The 18,090-nt window shown below is 42.3% G+C and overlaps 1 protein-coding gene across 1 annotated transcript in view; it reads left to right on the plus strand.

Moving 5' to 3' along the window:
• The window catches only part of GUCY2F (guanylate cyclase 2F, retinal), a 90,534-nt gene that overhangs the window by 60,063 nt on the left and 12,381 nt on the right, over positions 1 to 18,090 (plus strand). The window contains exons 8-13 of the mRNA XM_039233529.1: positions 2,575 to 2,751; positions 4,987 to 5,143; positions 10,236 to 10,385; positions 13,304 to 13,452; positions 15,693 to 15,856; positions 16,639 to 16,831. Of these exons, the coding sequence (XP_039089460.1) occupies positions 2,575 to 2,751; positions 4,987 to 5,143; positions 10,236 to 10,385; positions 13,304 to 13,452; positions 15,693 to 15,856; positions 16,639 to 16,831 (990 nt within the window). The remainder of the gene's footprint in view (positions 1 to 2,574; positions 2,752 to 4,986; positions 5,144 to 10,235; positions 10,386 to 13,303; positions 13,453 to 15,692; positions 15,857 to 16,638; positions 16,832 to 18,090) is intronic.

Below are 18,090 nucleotides of genomic sequence, written 5' to 3' on the forward strand. Positions count from 1 at the left end.
AGGCCCCTATATTGATATATAGAACTGCTATCTATCCAGGAATCCAGGTAGAAATCTAGAAGTGATCATGAAGCCCCTTTCCCTCTCATCTCTTTTATTTATTTATTTTTTTGATATTTTTAGTTATTTCTAGGAGAGAGAGAGAGACAGCGTGAGCAGGGGAGGGTCAGAGAGAGAGGGAGATACAGACTCTGAAATAGGCTCCAGGCTCTGAGCTGGCAGTCAGCACAGAGCCCGATGCGGGGCTCGAACCCACGAACCGCGAGATCATGACCTAAGCGAGAAAGTCGGACGCTTAACCGACTAAGCCACCCAGGCGCTCCCCTCTCATCTCTTTTAAATAGTAGGAATAGTAGATAGCAATTGAGTGCCCATAAATTTGAATATGAATTTCAAATATTACATCAAGGTTCTCAAAGACCCATGAGATGTAGTTCCTGTCTAGCTCTCCAGCCTTTTGTCTCATATTCTCTCCCTTACACTCTGTTCTGGCCACCCTAAACCTGTTTCAATTTCCTCAACATAACATGCTCTCACTCTTAGCCCCTCCCACTCTGTCACCTTCACCTGGTCAACTCTTATTTGTCCTTCCTGGCAGTCAAGACATTACCTCCTCAGGGAAGCTTTCTCTGGTCCTTCAGGCTGAATTAACATCTGAGCTCCCCCAGTGTGCCATGCAACCTTCCATAAGAATACATTTTACAGTAAAATATAGCTGTCAGCTTATTTGTCTAATACCCTTCGTTGAATGTGAGCTCTTTTCATTTTGTGTATCTCTGCAACTCTAGCATGTAGTCCAGTGCCTTGGACATGTGGGCTTCTCTCATTAGTGAGAAAATTAATGATGCAAAGGGAAAATGTAGTAAAAATTCTAGATGTTTCTTCTGAAACAAATTTTGTAGAGTTTGGCCTGAGTTTTATGTAGGCTATTTATTTTTAAAAAGCACTGGATAGATGAATATTCACAAATAGACAATTTATTACTGTTCTAAATTTTTTTAGTTCTCCTGGCTCACTGAGCTCCATTCCAGAGTCCTCAAAGAGTCAGGAAGGCCACAGGCCTAATATTCACTTACAATATGCTAAGAGATATCTCTTTTTAGAATCTCCTACTTTAACCATTGCATTAATTTTCTATTACTGCCTCTGATACTGTGATTTATAGTAAAAAAAATTATATATATAGTCTTCATCCTTATTTCTAGCACAGAGCTCCTAAAATCCTTGGAATTCCCTTAGTGAGAAGAATGGTAAACGTGTATTTTGTTATGTTAACGAGATGTTTGCAGCACATCTAAGGATGGTAGCTGGTTGCCAGGGGAACCAACCATTAGATTAGAAGGTTGAGGCTTTCAGTCCCACCCCCCTGACAATTGGGTAGGGGAGAGGGGCTGGAGGTTGAATGAATCATGAACGGTCCATGATTTAATCAATCATGCCTATGCAATGAAGCCTTCATAAAAACTTCAAAGGACAGGGTTTGGAGAGCTTCTGGGTTCATGAACACATGGAGATTTGGGGAAAGTGGTACATGCTTGGAGAGGGCATGAAAATTCCACACCTTTCCCCCATGCCTTGCCCTATGAATCTCTTCCATCTGGCTGTTCCTGAATTATATCCTTTTATAATAAACTGTTAATCTAGTAAGTAAAATGTTTCTGTGAGTTTTGTGAGTCATTCTGGAAAATTATTGGAACCTCCAATCTATTCCTAGTTTGTCAGAAGCCCAGGTGATCTGGATTTGTGACTGGTTTCTGAAGAGTGTGTGTATGGGAGCAATCTTGTAGAACTGAATCCTTAGCTTGTGATCGGATGCTATCTCCAGACAGATAGTGTCAGAATTAAATTATAGGACACCCAGCTGGTGTTGGAGAATTGCTTGGTTATGTGGGTAACCCTTTCCCCCAACAGACACAATGGAATTGGCAAGTAGAACCTTTATTGCCATACAAAATAGCCCAGACTTAATGGCTTAAAACAACACCCATTTATTATCTCAGTATGCTGTAGATTCAAAAGTCTAAGTGCACTCAGCTGGGTGCTCCACTTAGTGTCTCACAAGGCTGAAGTCAAGGTATCAGTCACGCTGGACCCTTATTTGGAGTCTCTGGGGGTATATCACTTCTAAGCTCAGTCAGGTTGTCAGCAGAATTTAGTTCTGTACAGTTGTAGGACTAAAGTCCCCATTTCCTTGCTGGGTATCAGCTGAGAGCTGTCTGCAGCTTCCAGAGGCTGCCCATATTCCTTGACTTGTAGCCTCCTTCCTCCATCTTCAAAGTCAACAATGGAGTGTTGACTCCTTACACTTTGAATCTCTCTGACTCCCTTTCCTCCCTCCTCTTCTGGTTTGAACGGTTCATACAATCAGATTAGGCCTACTTGAATAATCTCCTTTTTGCCATATAACATAACAATCACAGGACTAACATTAGAGATTGTAGATCATGGGGGCCAAAATTCAGCTTATTGAAGCAACCAGTCATAGGAAGGATGAAGAGAATGGTATGTGCCCTAAACTCTAGTCCCCAGTTGTGACAGGAGAGTTGTGACCTTCCTGTCTCCCTCTGTTTCCAGATGAAGGACCTGCGTCATGAAAATATTAACCCTTTATTGGGCTTCTTCTATGATTCAGGGATGTTTGCCATTGTGACAGAATTCTGTTCCAGAAGGAGCCTGGAAGACATATTGACAAATCAGGATGTGAAACTTGACTGGATGTTTAAATCATCACTCTTGCTGGATCTCATCAAGGTTAATGGAAAGACTGAGTAAATCTTAGCTTTTCCCTATAGATTTGAATTTAAATGTTTTGGGGATGTTTTATTTTCCTTGGATCATTGTGATGATCTCACTCTTTCACCTTCCTTTCTATGGTCTGTTCCCATCCTTTCTCGTAGTCCCTTTGTACATAGCTGTTATAAAGTACTGATATAGAAAAGATTTACTCTCTCCTTTCCCTCAATTTGAGGGCCAGATTTGTATTTACTTCCTGTTGCCACTGAGCACTCTTTGCCTTAAGCAATCCGTTCTTCCATCCTGTTTCTCTGCTTTCTGGATGTGGAAAAATACTCATTTCCAGCTCCTTTGATGCTGCTTAGCCTCATCTCCTGGTTCACCATCTAAAACATGGTTCAGTCTAGAACTAGGTGACAGGTCTTTATATACCATAGATGTAGATATAGAACTTAGCATGATGAGAAATCAAAAGACCACATAGGGTCTATTAGGCAGAACCTCCATTCTCTGAGGCAAGGACTATTGACAGTTAATGGGGTTCATGGATGGGTCTATGGATTGGCTTTAGTGGAGTCCATGAACTCTTTGGAATAATATGCAAATTGTGTCTACATGCATTTTTATGGAGCTGAACTGGTTAATCAATGATTTGTTGAGATTCCTGCATATTGACCAATCTTGACCTTTATATTGTGGCCTAACCCTTTTCAAGGTAGCTTTATAGACATTATCTCATTCCAATTCTCTATAAAATAAGTGTGATTAGTCTCCTTTTACAGAAGCTCAGAGAAGCTAAATGAGGTATACTTTGTTATATAGTGTCTGCCATACATAGTAAGTGCTCAATAAATATTTATCAGGCAACTATTAAATGGCAGAACTGATAATAGAATCCAAATTTCCTGATTTCAATTCTAGTACTCTTTCCACTCATCCTATAAGCAAGGTCCCGTGAGTTAAGGGAGAAGCTTCTAAATGACAGTGCTCTCAGGCCCATGATGAATGAAAGCCAAGCATTAGACAACCCTGGGGGAAATCTCACCCACTGCAGACTTGGCTTGGAAGTACTGGGGACTGCAGATTTTCTGAGGGCACAAGATGTAAAGCTTACAAATACAAAGGGGTGTCAGGCCACAAAATAGAGCCAGATACTTAAAAGGATCAGCATAAACAGTTCTGAGATGATTGCACTAGAATATGAATTGTATTTATATGTGAATGAATCAACCCATCTGATAGAGTCCTGGTAGATCACATTTGAATGTTATATAAAGTTGCCCAGCAAGCTGTAGAGATCAGCAGTATTCAGCTTTCTTTTTTTATTGTATATTTTTAATTACAAAAATAATGTATTAAATGAGACTTAAAAATCACATGATATAAATATATATAGGGGAAATATTGACATTTACTCAACCCTCTTTCACATCTTCCCCCAGAGTTAACCACTGATGACAATTTGGTGATTAACCTTGTAATTCATTTCATGTGTATTTACATTCATTATAGATTTGGTTGTTTTTAAAAATACATGCAGTCACATAGTTTTGCATCTTACTATTTATCACTTACTTTATGGTATATAGATGATTCCCTGTTCATACATACAGATCTATTTTATTGCTTTTAACTGCTGCAGAATATTCCACAGTTGGGATACACCACAATTTGGACAGTCTCTTCTTGATAGGTATTTACTGTAGTTGTAATCATATAATATTATAAAACAGAGCTGTCTTGAGCATTCTGGTGTATGTCTCCTCGTGCAGATGAACAGGCATTTCTTTAGAGGAGAAGCAGAATCCTTAGATCACGGGATATGCATGCTTTCAATTTTGATATCTGTTGCCAAATTGTCCACCAAAAAGGATGTACCCATTTTCATTCTTGCCAATAGTGGAAGAATGAATGTTGGGTTAGACCTTTTGGGGAGAAGTCAGAATTTTCCAATTCTTGGAAATTATATATGTGTGGATCCATCCTATGTTTGAAATGTCAATAAATCTCCCAATAATAGAAAATTCTCTATACATCCAAGATACATTTTTTCATCAAAGCATAAAATTTTAGAGCTGGAAGGGACCCGGAAATAATTCTTATTGTCAAGGTTTTGCTTGCCTGCATATGAGAAAAAAAGGGCTGAATTCTGGACCATAATAGCTCATACCATTGACAAGCTCAGAAACTGGCTTCTAAAACACAAAATAGTTAAATAAGTTACTAAATAAATCCTGTTTGTATCATCTGCAGGGCATGAAGTACTTACACCACAGAGAGTTTGCTCATGGGAGGCTGAAGTCTCGGAACTGTGTGGTAGATGGGCGTTTTGTACTAAAAGTGACAGATTATGGCTTTAATGACATCTTGGAAATGCTAAGACTCTCCCAAGAGGAACCTTCTGCAGAAGGTAAGCAATATATTATGCCCTTCTGATGCATACAAGGTAAATCCAAAATTCAAATGAGAATATGCACTGAATTAAAGCCTCAGGCTGATTCAACTCCCCACTTTTGTTGAAAATTCAGCCTCATTTCCAAGCAGAAGGAGTTGAATGAAGTCTGTAATCTCACCACAGCCTACCCTTCAGAACAAAGCCAGTACAATAATGTTGAATTCCTGCTGTGGCAGGATTAGGCGGTATTGTTTAGAGACCCCAGGAGTCTCTGGAGGAACTTGCTGAGCGATAGGCACACAGTAGGTGCTCAATAAATACTTGTCAGGTTGAATGGGAGGTGATTTGGTAGCTGGACCCCCACGAAGCACATGCTGGAATGGGATGTCACTAGAGCCTACCCTCACTGTCTCAGTCAGAGAGAAAGAAGCAAGGAGGGGGCTCCCAGCAAGTAAATACTCTGTGGGTTGTGTGGGATGGTTTCAGACAGAACTATGGCCTTCTAGTAAATAAGTAGGCATGCCCGTAAACGCCCATTTTGTGTTTTTGTCTTCTGTTTAGGGTCCCAGTGGCAGCACCAAACAATGCCTGTAGGGGTCATAACAGATCAAAGAAATGGGAGAAATCTGAGATGGGGAATGGGAGTGGGTGAGTGAAAAATAAGAGGGAATGAACTGATGGAAGAGAAGAAGGAAAAAAGAGAAATAGTAAGAAGGGGAGAGAATGAATTGAGTTAAATACATATAGGAATCTTGGGCATTAAAGGTTTTAACCAGCACTGCAAGGGTAAAGAAGAAAGAGCAACATAAAAACACAGAGAACCCAACAACCCCAAAAAAGACAGAGGGACAGATCAAGATTACAACATATATTCTTAAAAGAGTCTTTGTCATTGGAAGTTTTCAAACTGCTGACTTTACTACAGAAGAGAGACAAAGACTGAAAGACACAGAAAGGACCACATGCATAGAGGTAGACAGCTCAACCATCAGTGGCATCATCTCTGTGCTCTATAAAACTTGTGAAATACTGAACTTTAGGGAGGCATCCAGTCCAACTTTCTCATTTTACAGAAGAGATCACTAAGGCTCAAGGTTTGCCCAAGCCCTGCAGCTACTTAGCAGCAGTGTCAGGAATTTAATTCAGGTCTTTGGGAGACTGGCCCCTACATCTAGCTAAATCATGGCTTAGGATAACATTTTCCTTTCTTTTCCCATCCATGGTTTGGAGGACTTGAAGCTCCTGGTAATCATAGTAAAAACCATGTGATATTCTCTCTGTCTGTCTGTCTGTCTGTCTGTCTCTCCGTCCCACCCCCTCTTTTTGTGGATCTGTTCTTGTTGTCAACTTAGTCTTATGGTTATTGTTTGGCTAATTCCAATTTGAAATCTTGAGTAGTTGCCTGGTGTTAATGCTAGGTGGTTGAGGACAACAGCTGCAAATCGGCAAGTACTTAGCTTCTTGTCAAGATGAGTCATCTATAAAAGATAAAAGATAAAAACTCCCAGAGTTCCACTTAATTCACAGGTTGGCAACTTGAAAACTTAAGAAACTCTGGTCTTAGAGTGGGGAAAGGATAGGGTGTGTGTGTGTGTGTGTGTCGGGTCTGTCTCTCCTTCTTACTGTTTCATTTCACTCTCCAAATTGCAATGGCAGTCTGTATGCTCAATCCATTCTTCCCCCACAGCAGCCAGAGGGGGGTTTTCTCAACTGCAAATCTGATCATGTTACAGCTATGCCAAATTTCACTGAATGGCTTCCCATTGCTCTTAGGATAAAGTTCAAATTCCTTTACATGGCTTATGAGCCCTGTGTGGTTTGGGCCTTGTGGACTTCTCGTGCTTAATCACTCCCTCTCCACCTCTGTGCTCTAGCAGTACTGAGCTCCTTCCAGTTGTTTATTTACCCCAGGCTCTCTTACTTGCAGGCCTTCACACATGCTGTGCCCATTCCTTGGGACACTCTCCCTTCCCACTCTGTTATACACTCTTCTGAATCTGGCTAAATTCTACTCCTTCTTCAGGGCTTAACTTAAATACCAGTGATTTAAGAGATTTTCCATGGCCCCCTTTGCTCAACTAAGCTCCCCTCTTTATGATCCTTAGGGCTTTGGACTTTGTTATTTTTTTATATTAAAAAGTTTTAATGTTAATTTATTTTGAGAGAGAGAGAGAATGCAAGCAGGGGAGGGGCAGAGAGAGAGGGAGACACCGAGTCCGAAGCAGGCTCCAAGCTCTGAGCTGTCAGCACAGAGTCCAGTGTGAGGCTTGAACTCACGAACTGCAAGATCATGACCTAAGCTGAAGTCAGATGCTTAACTGACTGAGCCAAGGAGATGCCCCTGAACTTTGTTGTAATACCATACTTTGTTGGTATGGCATGCTGTCTTCTCTCCCTACCCAGCTTATAAGCTCTGTGAAGGCAAAAAAACAGACATGCCTCCCTCAGTGCCTTTCACAGCATCTGGCAGAACAAACTTTGGTTTAATTAGTGAATGGATGTAATAAAATGAAATAATGAACCTTGCTGCTTCCCCCTTAGATGACAGGGCTAATAGAATCTTATATTTGGGAGGTCCTTGCAAATCATCGGGCTCAACTTCCATTTTACAGATGGGGAAGCTGAGGTTTGATAAGACGACCAAGCTAAGATTGTGAACCCGTGTCTCTTGACTTTCAGTTCTATGTTCTTTTGCACTTCACCATGCTGGCTCTCCGCAGTTGATTTTTATCACCATAGCAAGGCTTAGAGTTAATACTGGCTTCAGCAGATACAAAACAAGCCAAAGTAATTTTTCTAGTTTTCCTGAGAGTTCAAGTCTAATGACAGGTAGTGGCTCTTACTTGGCTCTGGAGTGGGGATGGGGAAATGGGGGTAGGTTGTAAGTGTATTCATTACTGTCCACTTTCAATTATGTAAGTATAGCACAGATAAAGCCTCATTTTAGCCATTAACAACATACATGTAAGTGCTTTTTGAAAATACTATTTGGGAATGATTGTATTTAATAACCCTGCTTTTTACCAGAGATTTTTGCTCTCTTTTCCCTTCTTGTGCTTTTAAATGTGCAGGAGAGAGGGTAACAGAAGCAGCAGCTGCATTTTTCTTGCTCCAAGATACTGACCCCCCACCCTGCCTTCCCCTCCAAACCATATCAGAAATGTATTCTTTTCAGCAATGTAACATTCAATCTTTTGTTTATTTGCAAATATAAATCCTCCTAGTCAAGAAGGCATAATGGCAAAACCACTATAGTAAATATATCAGAGAATATCATGGGGGCAGGAGAATGTAGGGGTGTGGGACAAAGGCTGGGGACACCTGGGGGCCGAAGAGAGAAGGTGAGTACATGACTGGGAGTGAGGCCACAATTCCCTATTCCACCATTTTGATCAGGATTGGATCAAAACAGGAATTTCCAGGGTGAGTTTCTCTTTCCTGGGTTTCACTAACAAATCAAAATAACCTCTGACCTTTCCATCCTCTGTCCTGCTTCCCAGGGGCTAGTCCCATGGGCTCCCTTCCCAATACTCCAAATTTATCGAGATGAAAAGTTAGCCAGCACTTTCCCCCTGCAGACACCCCTCACCCTCAGCAGACACTCTTCTCCAGCCTTCCTTCCTGGATTTCAACCCCTTGTTTACTCCAAACCTCTCCCCTCCAAGTTGCACATCAATCCCATCCCCAGTTCTGTCACTACCTTCGTTATAGCCTTCCTGTGCTGCCGCTCCCACCCTCATTCCAGCCCCCTTCCCCTCGCCGCTGGCTCTCACTGTAATAACTTCCTAGCCGGTCTCCCTGACTCCAGCCTCTCTCCTTCTTCAATCCAGCTTGTGCAGGTTGCCAGATTAATCTTCCAAACACAGCTTTCATCAAATCCCTCTCCAGCTCCTGCACCCCTACTGCCTTTTGTATTCACTCCAAATGCCTTCATTTGGCTCTCAGGGACTCTCACCTTCTGCCCTCATTCTTCCAGCCACTCTCCCTCCCCCACTTCATCAAGCCCATTTCTCATTTCTCATTATTCCTTAACAGAGCCCTTCTCTTCAGCCAAGTTAATCTGCTTACCACCACCCCCATCTGCAATTTGCTCCTTTCTACTTCTCGTTCTTTTGCACGCACTGTTCTTTCTCCCTGCAAAGCCCTTACCCTCTCAGCTCTAGGAAACTGCATCCTTGACCTTTTTAACAACCTCCTTTAAGATTTAACTTTTTCCGGGAAGCCTTCCTGGATTAATTTGACCAGCTCAGTTTTCTTTTTTTCTAGTTCGAACTTCACAGAATTGACAATATTCAACCATTTTTGACCCACAGAAATGGCAATTTCATATGATTCAATGTAAAAGGCTGCCTCCAACTTTTGACTAGTCCATTTATATTATTAATGTGTATTTCTTTCTACATCACTTAAGTGACCCTGCCTTGTATTGCAGTCTGGAGTTCACAGGTCTGTCTTGCCCACTGGTCTGTGAACTCTATGAGGGCAGAAGCAAGATCTAATTCATCTCTAGCACCATCCCTGTACCTAGCATAGTGCCTGGTACATAGTAGACCCTCAATAAATATTTGTAGAACTTACTTGAAGGGATTGTTGCACCTTTTTGCTCTGTGAGGAATGGAGGGGGCCTGGAGATCCTCTAATCCTCTTAGAGAAGACCTGGAGAAAGCAACTTGTGAATCCTTGAGCTCCGGCACAATCAAATTACCAGGCACATATAGATCTCAGCAAAGAGCAAATCCATGGCAACCAGAGTGGCTGTGCACTTGCCTTTCCCTGGAAGCCTGCCAATTGCTACTTGCAGGCGCAAGAGAGCAAGAAAACAAGTGCCAGATAGTTTTGCTACTTTGAGCTTCTCTGCCCTTCCCCACACCTCTGCTGTGTCTGCCTGCATGGTCCTGGAGTGGGGGGAATAGTATGCTTTCTCTGTGTGTGATTTCTTAGATTCATAGATTTGGACCCCGGGCGGGGGCGGGGGGCACTAGCATGCCATTCTGTCTAATAAAAATATAAAGCGGTCAATGAAACAGCACCCTTGGAACCCTTGAGGGCATTGCAGATGCTGTCAGTTAATCCGTCCTGCATTCAGTACACAATGCTTTCTTTTCAGAGTTGCTATGGACGGCCCCTGAACTGTTGAGAGCCCCGAAGGGCAGCAGGTTAGGTTCTTTTGCAGGAGATGTCTATAGCTTTGCCATCATCATGCAAGAAGTGATGGTCCGGGGCACCCCATTCTGCATGATGGATCTGCCTGCCAAAGGTAAGTGGGAGGTGAGAAAAGGGCACCGGGGGCCCACCATGACCCAGATCATCAGCCTAACCCAGGCTGTTGTAATTTGCCACAAGGGTGAACACTCTTATGTGTCTGTGCTAACTGCCTGCTAGTCTGCAAATAGCTTGTGGTATACACAGGTGGGACTTGGAGCCAAACAGATTTAGGAATTTGGAAGAAATTTCCCAACACAAGAAGCTGGCCCTTTCCAAACTGTGATGCAAGCCAAGGACCTACAGAACCTATGTTGGTCCCCCTTTTCTTTTTTTAGAAGGCTCCTCTACTTTAGACAGTCTTTCCATATTTTCATACCATAGGCTTTCATCCTCATTTTTCATGAAAATGTTTGCTGCCAGACAAAATCCATCAATGAATGTAAACTCAGTGGACAAAAATTTGAGGGGAAACAGGATATTGGCATATTCTAAGAGTATGAACCCACTAGATACTTAGTGGAGAAATAATATGTTTACTAGCAGAGGAAACTGCAGACACCGCCTTAACCAAAGTGATCACTTGATGCCTTGATCAAGGCATCATGTACCCCCTGACATGATACACCAAGAAGGGTACAATATCACCCTTGTGGAATGTTTGCAAAAAATTCATAACCTGAATCTAACCATGAGAAAAAAATCAGACCACCCACAAGTGAGAAACATTCTGCAAAATTACCAGCCAATACTCATCAAAAGTATCAAAGTCATGAAGCACAGTGACAGAATAAGTAACCACTATGGATTGAAGGAGACTGAGAACAATAATTAAACGCAATATGGGATTTTGAATTGGATTGTGGGATATAGAAGGGATATTAGTAATAAAACTGATGAAATTCAAATAAGTACTAGGACAGTAGTAATAGTATTGTACCAAATATTAATTTCCTTTGTACTATGGTTAGAGGAAACTGAGTGAAGTGTATATAGGCAATTATTATAATTGTTTTACAACTTTATTGGAAGTCTAAATTCATTTCAAAGTAAAAATTAAAAAATGCAAACAAAACAAAGAAACCCCAAATACTTAGCTATCCTTTGCCCTACTCAGAGTCCCATATCATTCATCTACTCAAAACCCCCTAAGTGTTTCCCATCACTTGTCAAATGAAGCCCAGATTCTTCACATGACATACAAGGCTCTTCATAATCTGGCTCCTAGCTACCTAGCTAAGCTTATCTTTTGTCACTCCCTACACTCCAGCGAAACCATATGACTGAAATCACCTTAGTCTCTCTTATCTCTGTGCTTCCTTAGTCTCTCTTATCTCTGTGCTTCCAAGAGTGCTGTTCAGTCTCTGGAATGCCCTCACCTTCTCCCCACTTTGTGTCATCCAATTTTTGTCACCTCCACTGGAAAGCCTTGTCTAACCTCTTTCATGTGGGCCAAGTCCCCTTCTGTGCATACCTGTGCGTTTGTCTGCTAGAAGGCTTATATTGTTGGTCATTGTTTATCTCCTCAATTGAACTATTAGGTCCTCAAGGGTATGAATTAATTATGCTGAGCCTAAGCAGAGAAGTAACCCATTCAATTCAATGGTATTCTAGTAAAAGGGCAAGGACTCTTTTTACCAGAGGGTAGATGAGAACAGTCACACCCCCAAGGGATTGGTTCACATGCAATCTATTACACTGAGAGCAGGGTGCCTCAATAGAGGAACCATTCCTGGTATAGGCCAACCTAGGCTAAAGGAGCAGAAGTGTAATGTCACAGGGGACTGAGAAGTGAGAGGCAACAGCTGAAATTCTTCCATGGAAACAAGGGGGCACTTACCATGGTATGAAGCATCACTATTTTGGAGTGTTACAGCCAGTGTAGGGATGGGAAGGGCACACTGGTGAGGCAAGCAAGGTTTGGTTCATGATAAGAATACTGGAGTTGGGGGTGTTGGGAGGGGATTGGGGACAAGAAATGAGCTTAAGAGATAGGGCTTGGAGTTTACCCTCTGTGTTATAAGAAGGTGTGAAAGGGTTTTAAGCAAAAAAGTGACCAGACTTGTGTTTTAAGAATGTTTTGCAGAAGGCTAGGCTGGTCAGTGTGGGTTGCTGAGGACATTGGAGGCTAACTATTTGCTCCTACTTCTAGGGAGTTTTCTCAGTCTGGCTGATCTAGATCTCTAGTCACTATGGTTTTTGGGTCTTGAACAGGGAGTTTTGGAACTCCCACTTGAAGTCTGAGGCATTTGGAAGTGAGGATTCCTGGGGTCAAATTCAAATTCTGTTACTTACTAGCCTTGTGACTTTGAGCAATTTACTTTCTCTCTGTCCCTCATTTTCTCCTTCTGTCAAATAAAAATAAGGGTTCCTACTTCATCTGTTTGTAGTGAGAATCTAATGAAAGAATGCATTCAGTGTGACTAGCCCATAGTCTGATACATAGTAAATTTTCCACTGAAAATGGAGTTTAAGGACAAGCAGTCAGGAGGATCCAGATGAGGTCCTGAACTATTGACTGGACTTCTTAATCCTCTTTCCCTAGGGGGTAGGCAGGGCTCACAGCATGGATCTCGGCTAGGCATGGGCCTTCAAGGGGGGCTAAGTGGGTCTACTGTGAGGATTGGAAAGTTTAGATGACTTGGGTGTTGGTGAAGGGAGCCAGATCATTGGAAGTGTAATGTTAGAATTGGTGTCAGGCCACGTTTAAAACCTAACAGAAGCAGGATAAAGCTGTACTTAAATGGTACTAATAGCCCAACTGATTATTTTCTTGCCCCCTCCTCAACTGGATGATACATCCTTTGCTCAGATATAATTTATATTCATGCCACCTAAGGAGAAAGCAAAGGAAATGGTCTTTCTGTAATTTTTCCCAAATAACCCCTTTCTTGGCTAAAACTATATGATCTTTGCCAAATCCTGGTGCCTTTTCTATGATTTACAAAACTTTCTCTTCTTGCTTATGCACAGAAATCATAGACAGACTTAAGAAACCTCCTCCTGTGTACAGACCAGTGGTTCCTCCTGAGTATGCCCCTCCAGAATGTCTCCAGCTAATGAAGCAGTGCTGGGCTGAAGCTGCAGAACAGCGACCAACTTTTGATGAAATATTTAACCAGGTAAGGACTCTCTGAATGTTAGTACTACCCAGAAGTGGCCCCAAAGCCAGCCTACCCAAAACTAAGTCTTTGGGTTCTCATCATATTGTTAAAGGAATCTCTTGCAAGAAAGAAAATCACTCCTCTTGGGGAAGAAGCATGGGGGTGGCTACTTGGAGGCTTTTGATACTGGAGCATCCCCAGTACATCCTCCAAGAGAGCAATGGTTGGTTTTAATGTTCTTCTGTATATGAACCTCTGTTCCAGACCATCCACATTCTGACCTAGCCAACCTTTCAGAATAGAATTGAACCACTGGGCATTTGCAAGGCAATGGCATTGAGACTGTTAAAAGATAAGTATCATGGAAGAGATGTGGATCCTCATAGAGTCATGTTTGCTTTGGAGATTCCGGAGAACTCTGCTGAGTGTACCTTTTAAGTGATGCCAGGTGGTTTTGGAGGGTCAGGAGAGATAAATGATGCTTGAAATGATGCTCATGATGGAAGAAAGTGCAAATGGGGAGTACAAAAGCCGGAGACTTTTTAGGTTCCTAGGGAACTCCTAGAGGCAATAGGGTGCACGGAAAATGGTAACTTCTCTCCTTAAGATACTGAATTTCTAAAGAGGCTGATTCTTTCCTTAGAGTTGGGGGGTGAAAAGGGGGAAGTGAGGTAAGGACAGTAAGAGCCCTGCTAAGGGATCTAAAGTGCAGTTCCTATGTAAGAACATGCTGCTTAGGGCTTTGTTGAAACTACAGGATACCGAAACTGAGGGTGCTTTCTGTGAGTGCTGTGTCAGCTCTGGTGGAGAGGCTTTTGAGCCTGGCTGGAGTACAGCACTGAGATGCTTTGTGAGTGGCAGGTATCTGAGGCGGAAAAAAGAAACAGTTGGATTGAAAGCCAGAGGGGCCCTGCATATGAAGTCATCCATGTCCCCAGCTAACAATACCTCCATTAGCTTGGCTGGGTTTCTTGAGGACACTCAAACAGGTGTTCAGTAGTATGGAAAAGGCAAAGGACCATGAAGGTCACATTTCTGAAAACTTACCATGAGGCAGGAGAAAAAGCATTTGCACTTGTGTTGATGCTAGAGATGTTATTTCAGAAGGCAGCAGAGAAGCTGGTGATAGACAGAAGGAGAGCACATCATACGGCCTTCAAACAAGACATTGGTGGGCCTTTACTGAAATGTTTCGGTACTGAAAGACAAGGAGAGCCTGCCAACTCCCTGCAGCTAATCAAACTTAAATGGGAAGAAGAAAAGACAGAGGCTCCCTGGGTTAGGCAGTAGGGGGAGCCTTAAGCATTTGAGCTGGCTACTGAAATTACCTGTAGGACCTTGGTAGACATGTAGACATGGACCAAGCTCAGAAAGAAACTCCTGGTATCAGCTTTGGGGCACTGAGTGCTAAGTGTGACCCAGCTGAATAAGAGGGTTCATGGGGCTAGGTTCCCTCTAGATGTATGCTCCGCAAAACTACCACCAGTCTTTATTGTAAACACAGCCTTATGCATGCTGACCACATCAGCAAGGAGGGGCTACCCTCTTGTGATTCCAGTGCTATGCCAAGCTCCCTGTCTCTGTAGACGAACAGGGTCTCAGGAGGGCACATGAAAAATCTGTGGCATGCAGCCACCTCTAAAGGATCAGTGCACAGAATAGCACAAGACCAGTTGAATTTCTACATGACCCTGACTGACATGAAGGGCAGGTGCTAGGGGACATCGTTATTCCTGGACCCCATGCTAAGAAATAGGGGTAGATCTTACCATGTAGCTCTTGGGTCATATTTAAGAAGTCAAGGAACCTCCTACTGTCAAAGAACTGGTAACACAGTGGCATTGGAAGTAAGGATGATTTCATAGGTTGATTATCTAGAAGAGTAGAACAGTGCTTCCTGCCCTCTTTCCTCTTATCCCACTCACAAATGGCCTGGGCTCAAGACCAGATCCTATTGCCTTTGAAGTGGCTACTATTCATGTGACAGCACCTGGGAGCTAAAGAATCCTTCCCAGAACACATTTGCTCAGACTTCAAAGAACTAGAAGGGTAAGGGAAGAAGTACTCATGGGAAAAAAGTCTTGGGAATGGACCAGGGTAACAATGAAGTTGAGTGATGACTTTTCCTACTTATACCTAGGTTTACTTCTCATGCCCTAGCATTTTGGAGGAAGGGATTTTTGATAAGGGGTCCTATCCATCATCTCTGAGTTTGGGGGTTAAGAATTCCCTGGCTCCTTTTTCTGTTTTACCTCCAGTTTAAAACTTTCAATAAAGGGAAGAAGACAAATATCATTGATTCTATGCTTCGGATGTTGGAGCAATATTCTAGCAACTTGGAAGATTTGATCCGGGAACGGACTGAAGAGCTGGAAATTGAAAAACAGAAAACGGAAAAGCTTCTAACACAGATGCTACCACCGTATGTGTGAACACCTGAGGAGTGTGAATCCTTGTAACAGTGTGTTCTATTAAAAATAGAAAAAAAATTACCCATCAACTAACTGCTCCCTCCCCCTGTCCTGTATGCTCTCTACTCCCAGTAGGTTTGAGTCACACCTTCAAATCAAAGATGAATTGGAAACCAAGGGAGAAGAGCACACTTCCTAATTTCCCACTACCTGTGGATCATACTGGTCATTTAAGTTTTTGGTGCTTCAGTTTTTCTATGTGTCACTTCATGACTTTGCCTGGAAGTTGACCAATTAAAAGGAGGCAGTTCTTTGAGTTCCTAAAGGAAAGTGGCAGAGTTGTTTCTCTAGGGTTTTCCTTCTTTAGATCAAAGCCTTATCTGTTAATACAGTTCCAAAATTTCCAGGGCACCTTATCATGTTGTAAAGTGATCTTCTAGGAGATAATCAGGGGAACTAGTCTTATGCAAAGCAACCACCTAGGAACATTCCCCGAGTGAAAGGACAGCTGATGAAGAAGTTTAGCTGGCTGAGAAAACTCCACAAAAAGACACATCAAGACTGTCTGTTCAGTGCTATATTCCAACATCTGGCACAGTGCCTGGCACATCATAAACACTCAATATATGTTTATAGAATAAATTAAAGAATTAATGTTTTCATCCAGATGACATCTTCTTCCTCATCATTTACTTGGCAGTAATTTTTGGAGAAATTATGTTCTAGCAGATGTGTGTGTGTGGCATGCAGGAAGGCCTGTGTCCTCTGAGGAATAGCTGTGTCTGCTTTTTAGGTCAGTTGCTGAATCCCTCAAAAAGGGCTGCACGGTTGAACCTGAGGGCTTTGACTTGGTTACCTTGTACTTCAGTGACATTGTGGGCTTCACCACTATCTCTGCCATGAGTGAGCCCATTGAGGTGGTGGATCTTCTCAATGACCTGTACACACTCTTTGATGCCATCATTGGCAGTCACGATGTCTACAAGGTAAGTTACTTAGCAGAGACTTATATATTCTAGAGAGAAAATTTTTATATGAGGCTCATCAGTATGCATTCCAAAATTAAAAGGTAGAATTTTACTGAACATGGTTGTCTAGGAAGTAAAATTTAAATAGTATACCACTTCCATGGGTACCTTATTAGAAATGAAGGTCAGATAGAATGCATACAATTTCACACTTTACAAAATAACAGTATGAACCTAGCAAGAGATTGCTAGTTAGATTTCCTCTGAGCTGTTTTCTAAAACTGAGACTAAGAAGAGGTTGGAGCAAAAAGGTTTATTGTGCTTCAGTGGCTAAGTAACCACACTGTAGGCAGTATCATGCTAGGTACTGAAGGGGAAGCGGAAGATGCACTGATGTTTTGCCCCTAGTTGGTGACTGCTCTAGAGTTCCTCTTGGTAAAGCTTGTGTAGATCTAATACATGTTGTTTGCTCCCTTAGGTACTGTTTTTATATAGGAGGGAATTCTGGCATTACATACGTCAAAGAACTAATAGACCTGAGGCTCTTTGGGATTGCTACCGGGTAGCCAAGAGCCTACCTAGTAGTCTAGGGAAGTCATTAATTGTGAGGTTGCAGCTGCCTGCTCCCACCTTCTCCCTGTCCTTCCAGCTGTCAATTTCCACTCTTCCTATCAAGGTTGCAGAAGATGAGCAGAGAACAGATGACTACATTCACTCATTTTGTGTGCTATGCTTCCTTACCCTTGATTTTATGTGTTGTCTTTATTGAGGGAGAAAATGACTAAAAATCTTACAGCTGTGCAATGCCATTTCCATGTTGTCTGCAACATGGATACTTGTCTTATTGATGGAGAAATATGCCCCAGGCATCCCAAACTTCAGATAGCTTCTCTGTCCCAGGAACTAAGGTAGAGCTGTGGAATGAGTACCTCCATTCATTGGATCCTTCACAGTAGTCTGAAATGTTCCAACTCTCAAATCATACACAGGGCAATGTGTTTATCTCAGATTAGACAGGGCCCTTTCAGGTCAGGTAGAGAGCCTCAGGGCTAGGCCAAGCCACCTAAATAGGGCTCAGAAATAGACATCATACCTGTCAATCAGCAGGAGCTGCAAACTAATCAAGAAGCACACATGGAAACCACAGTGGAGGAAAAATCCATGGAATCAGACTACCTGTCTTAACTTGTTCAGCTCAAGCAGCTTGAAGAGAAAAACAAATCACCAAACGCTAATTCAGTTGAAACTAAAATCAAAGATAATTCAGCGTGGGCAGT

Source organism: Hyaena hyaena, unplaced genomic scaffold, assembly GCF_003009895.1.
Source record: "Hyaena hyaena isolate Hyena2069 unplaced genomic scaffold, ASM300989v1 scaffold_77, whole genome shotgun sequence".
In the NCBI taxonomy this organism is placed as follows: domain Eukaryota; kingdom Metazoa; phylum Chordata; class Mammalia; order Carnivora; family Hyaenidae; genus Hyaena; species Hyaena hyaena.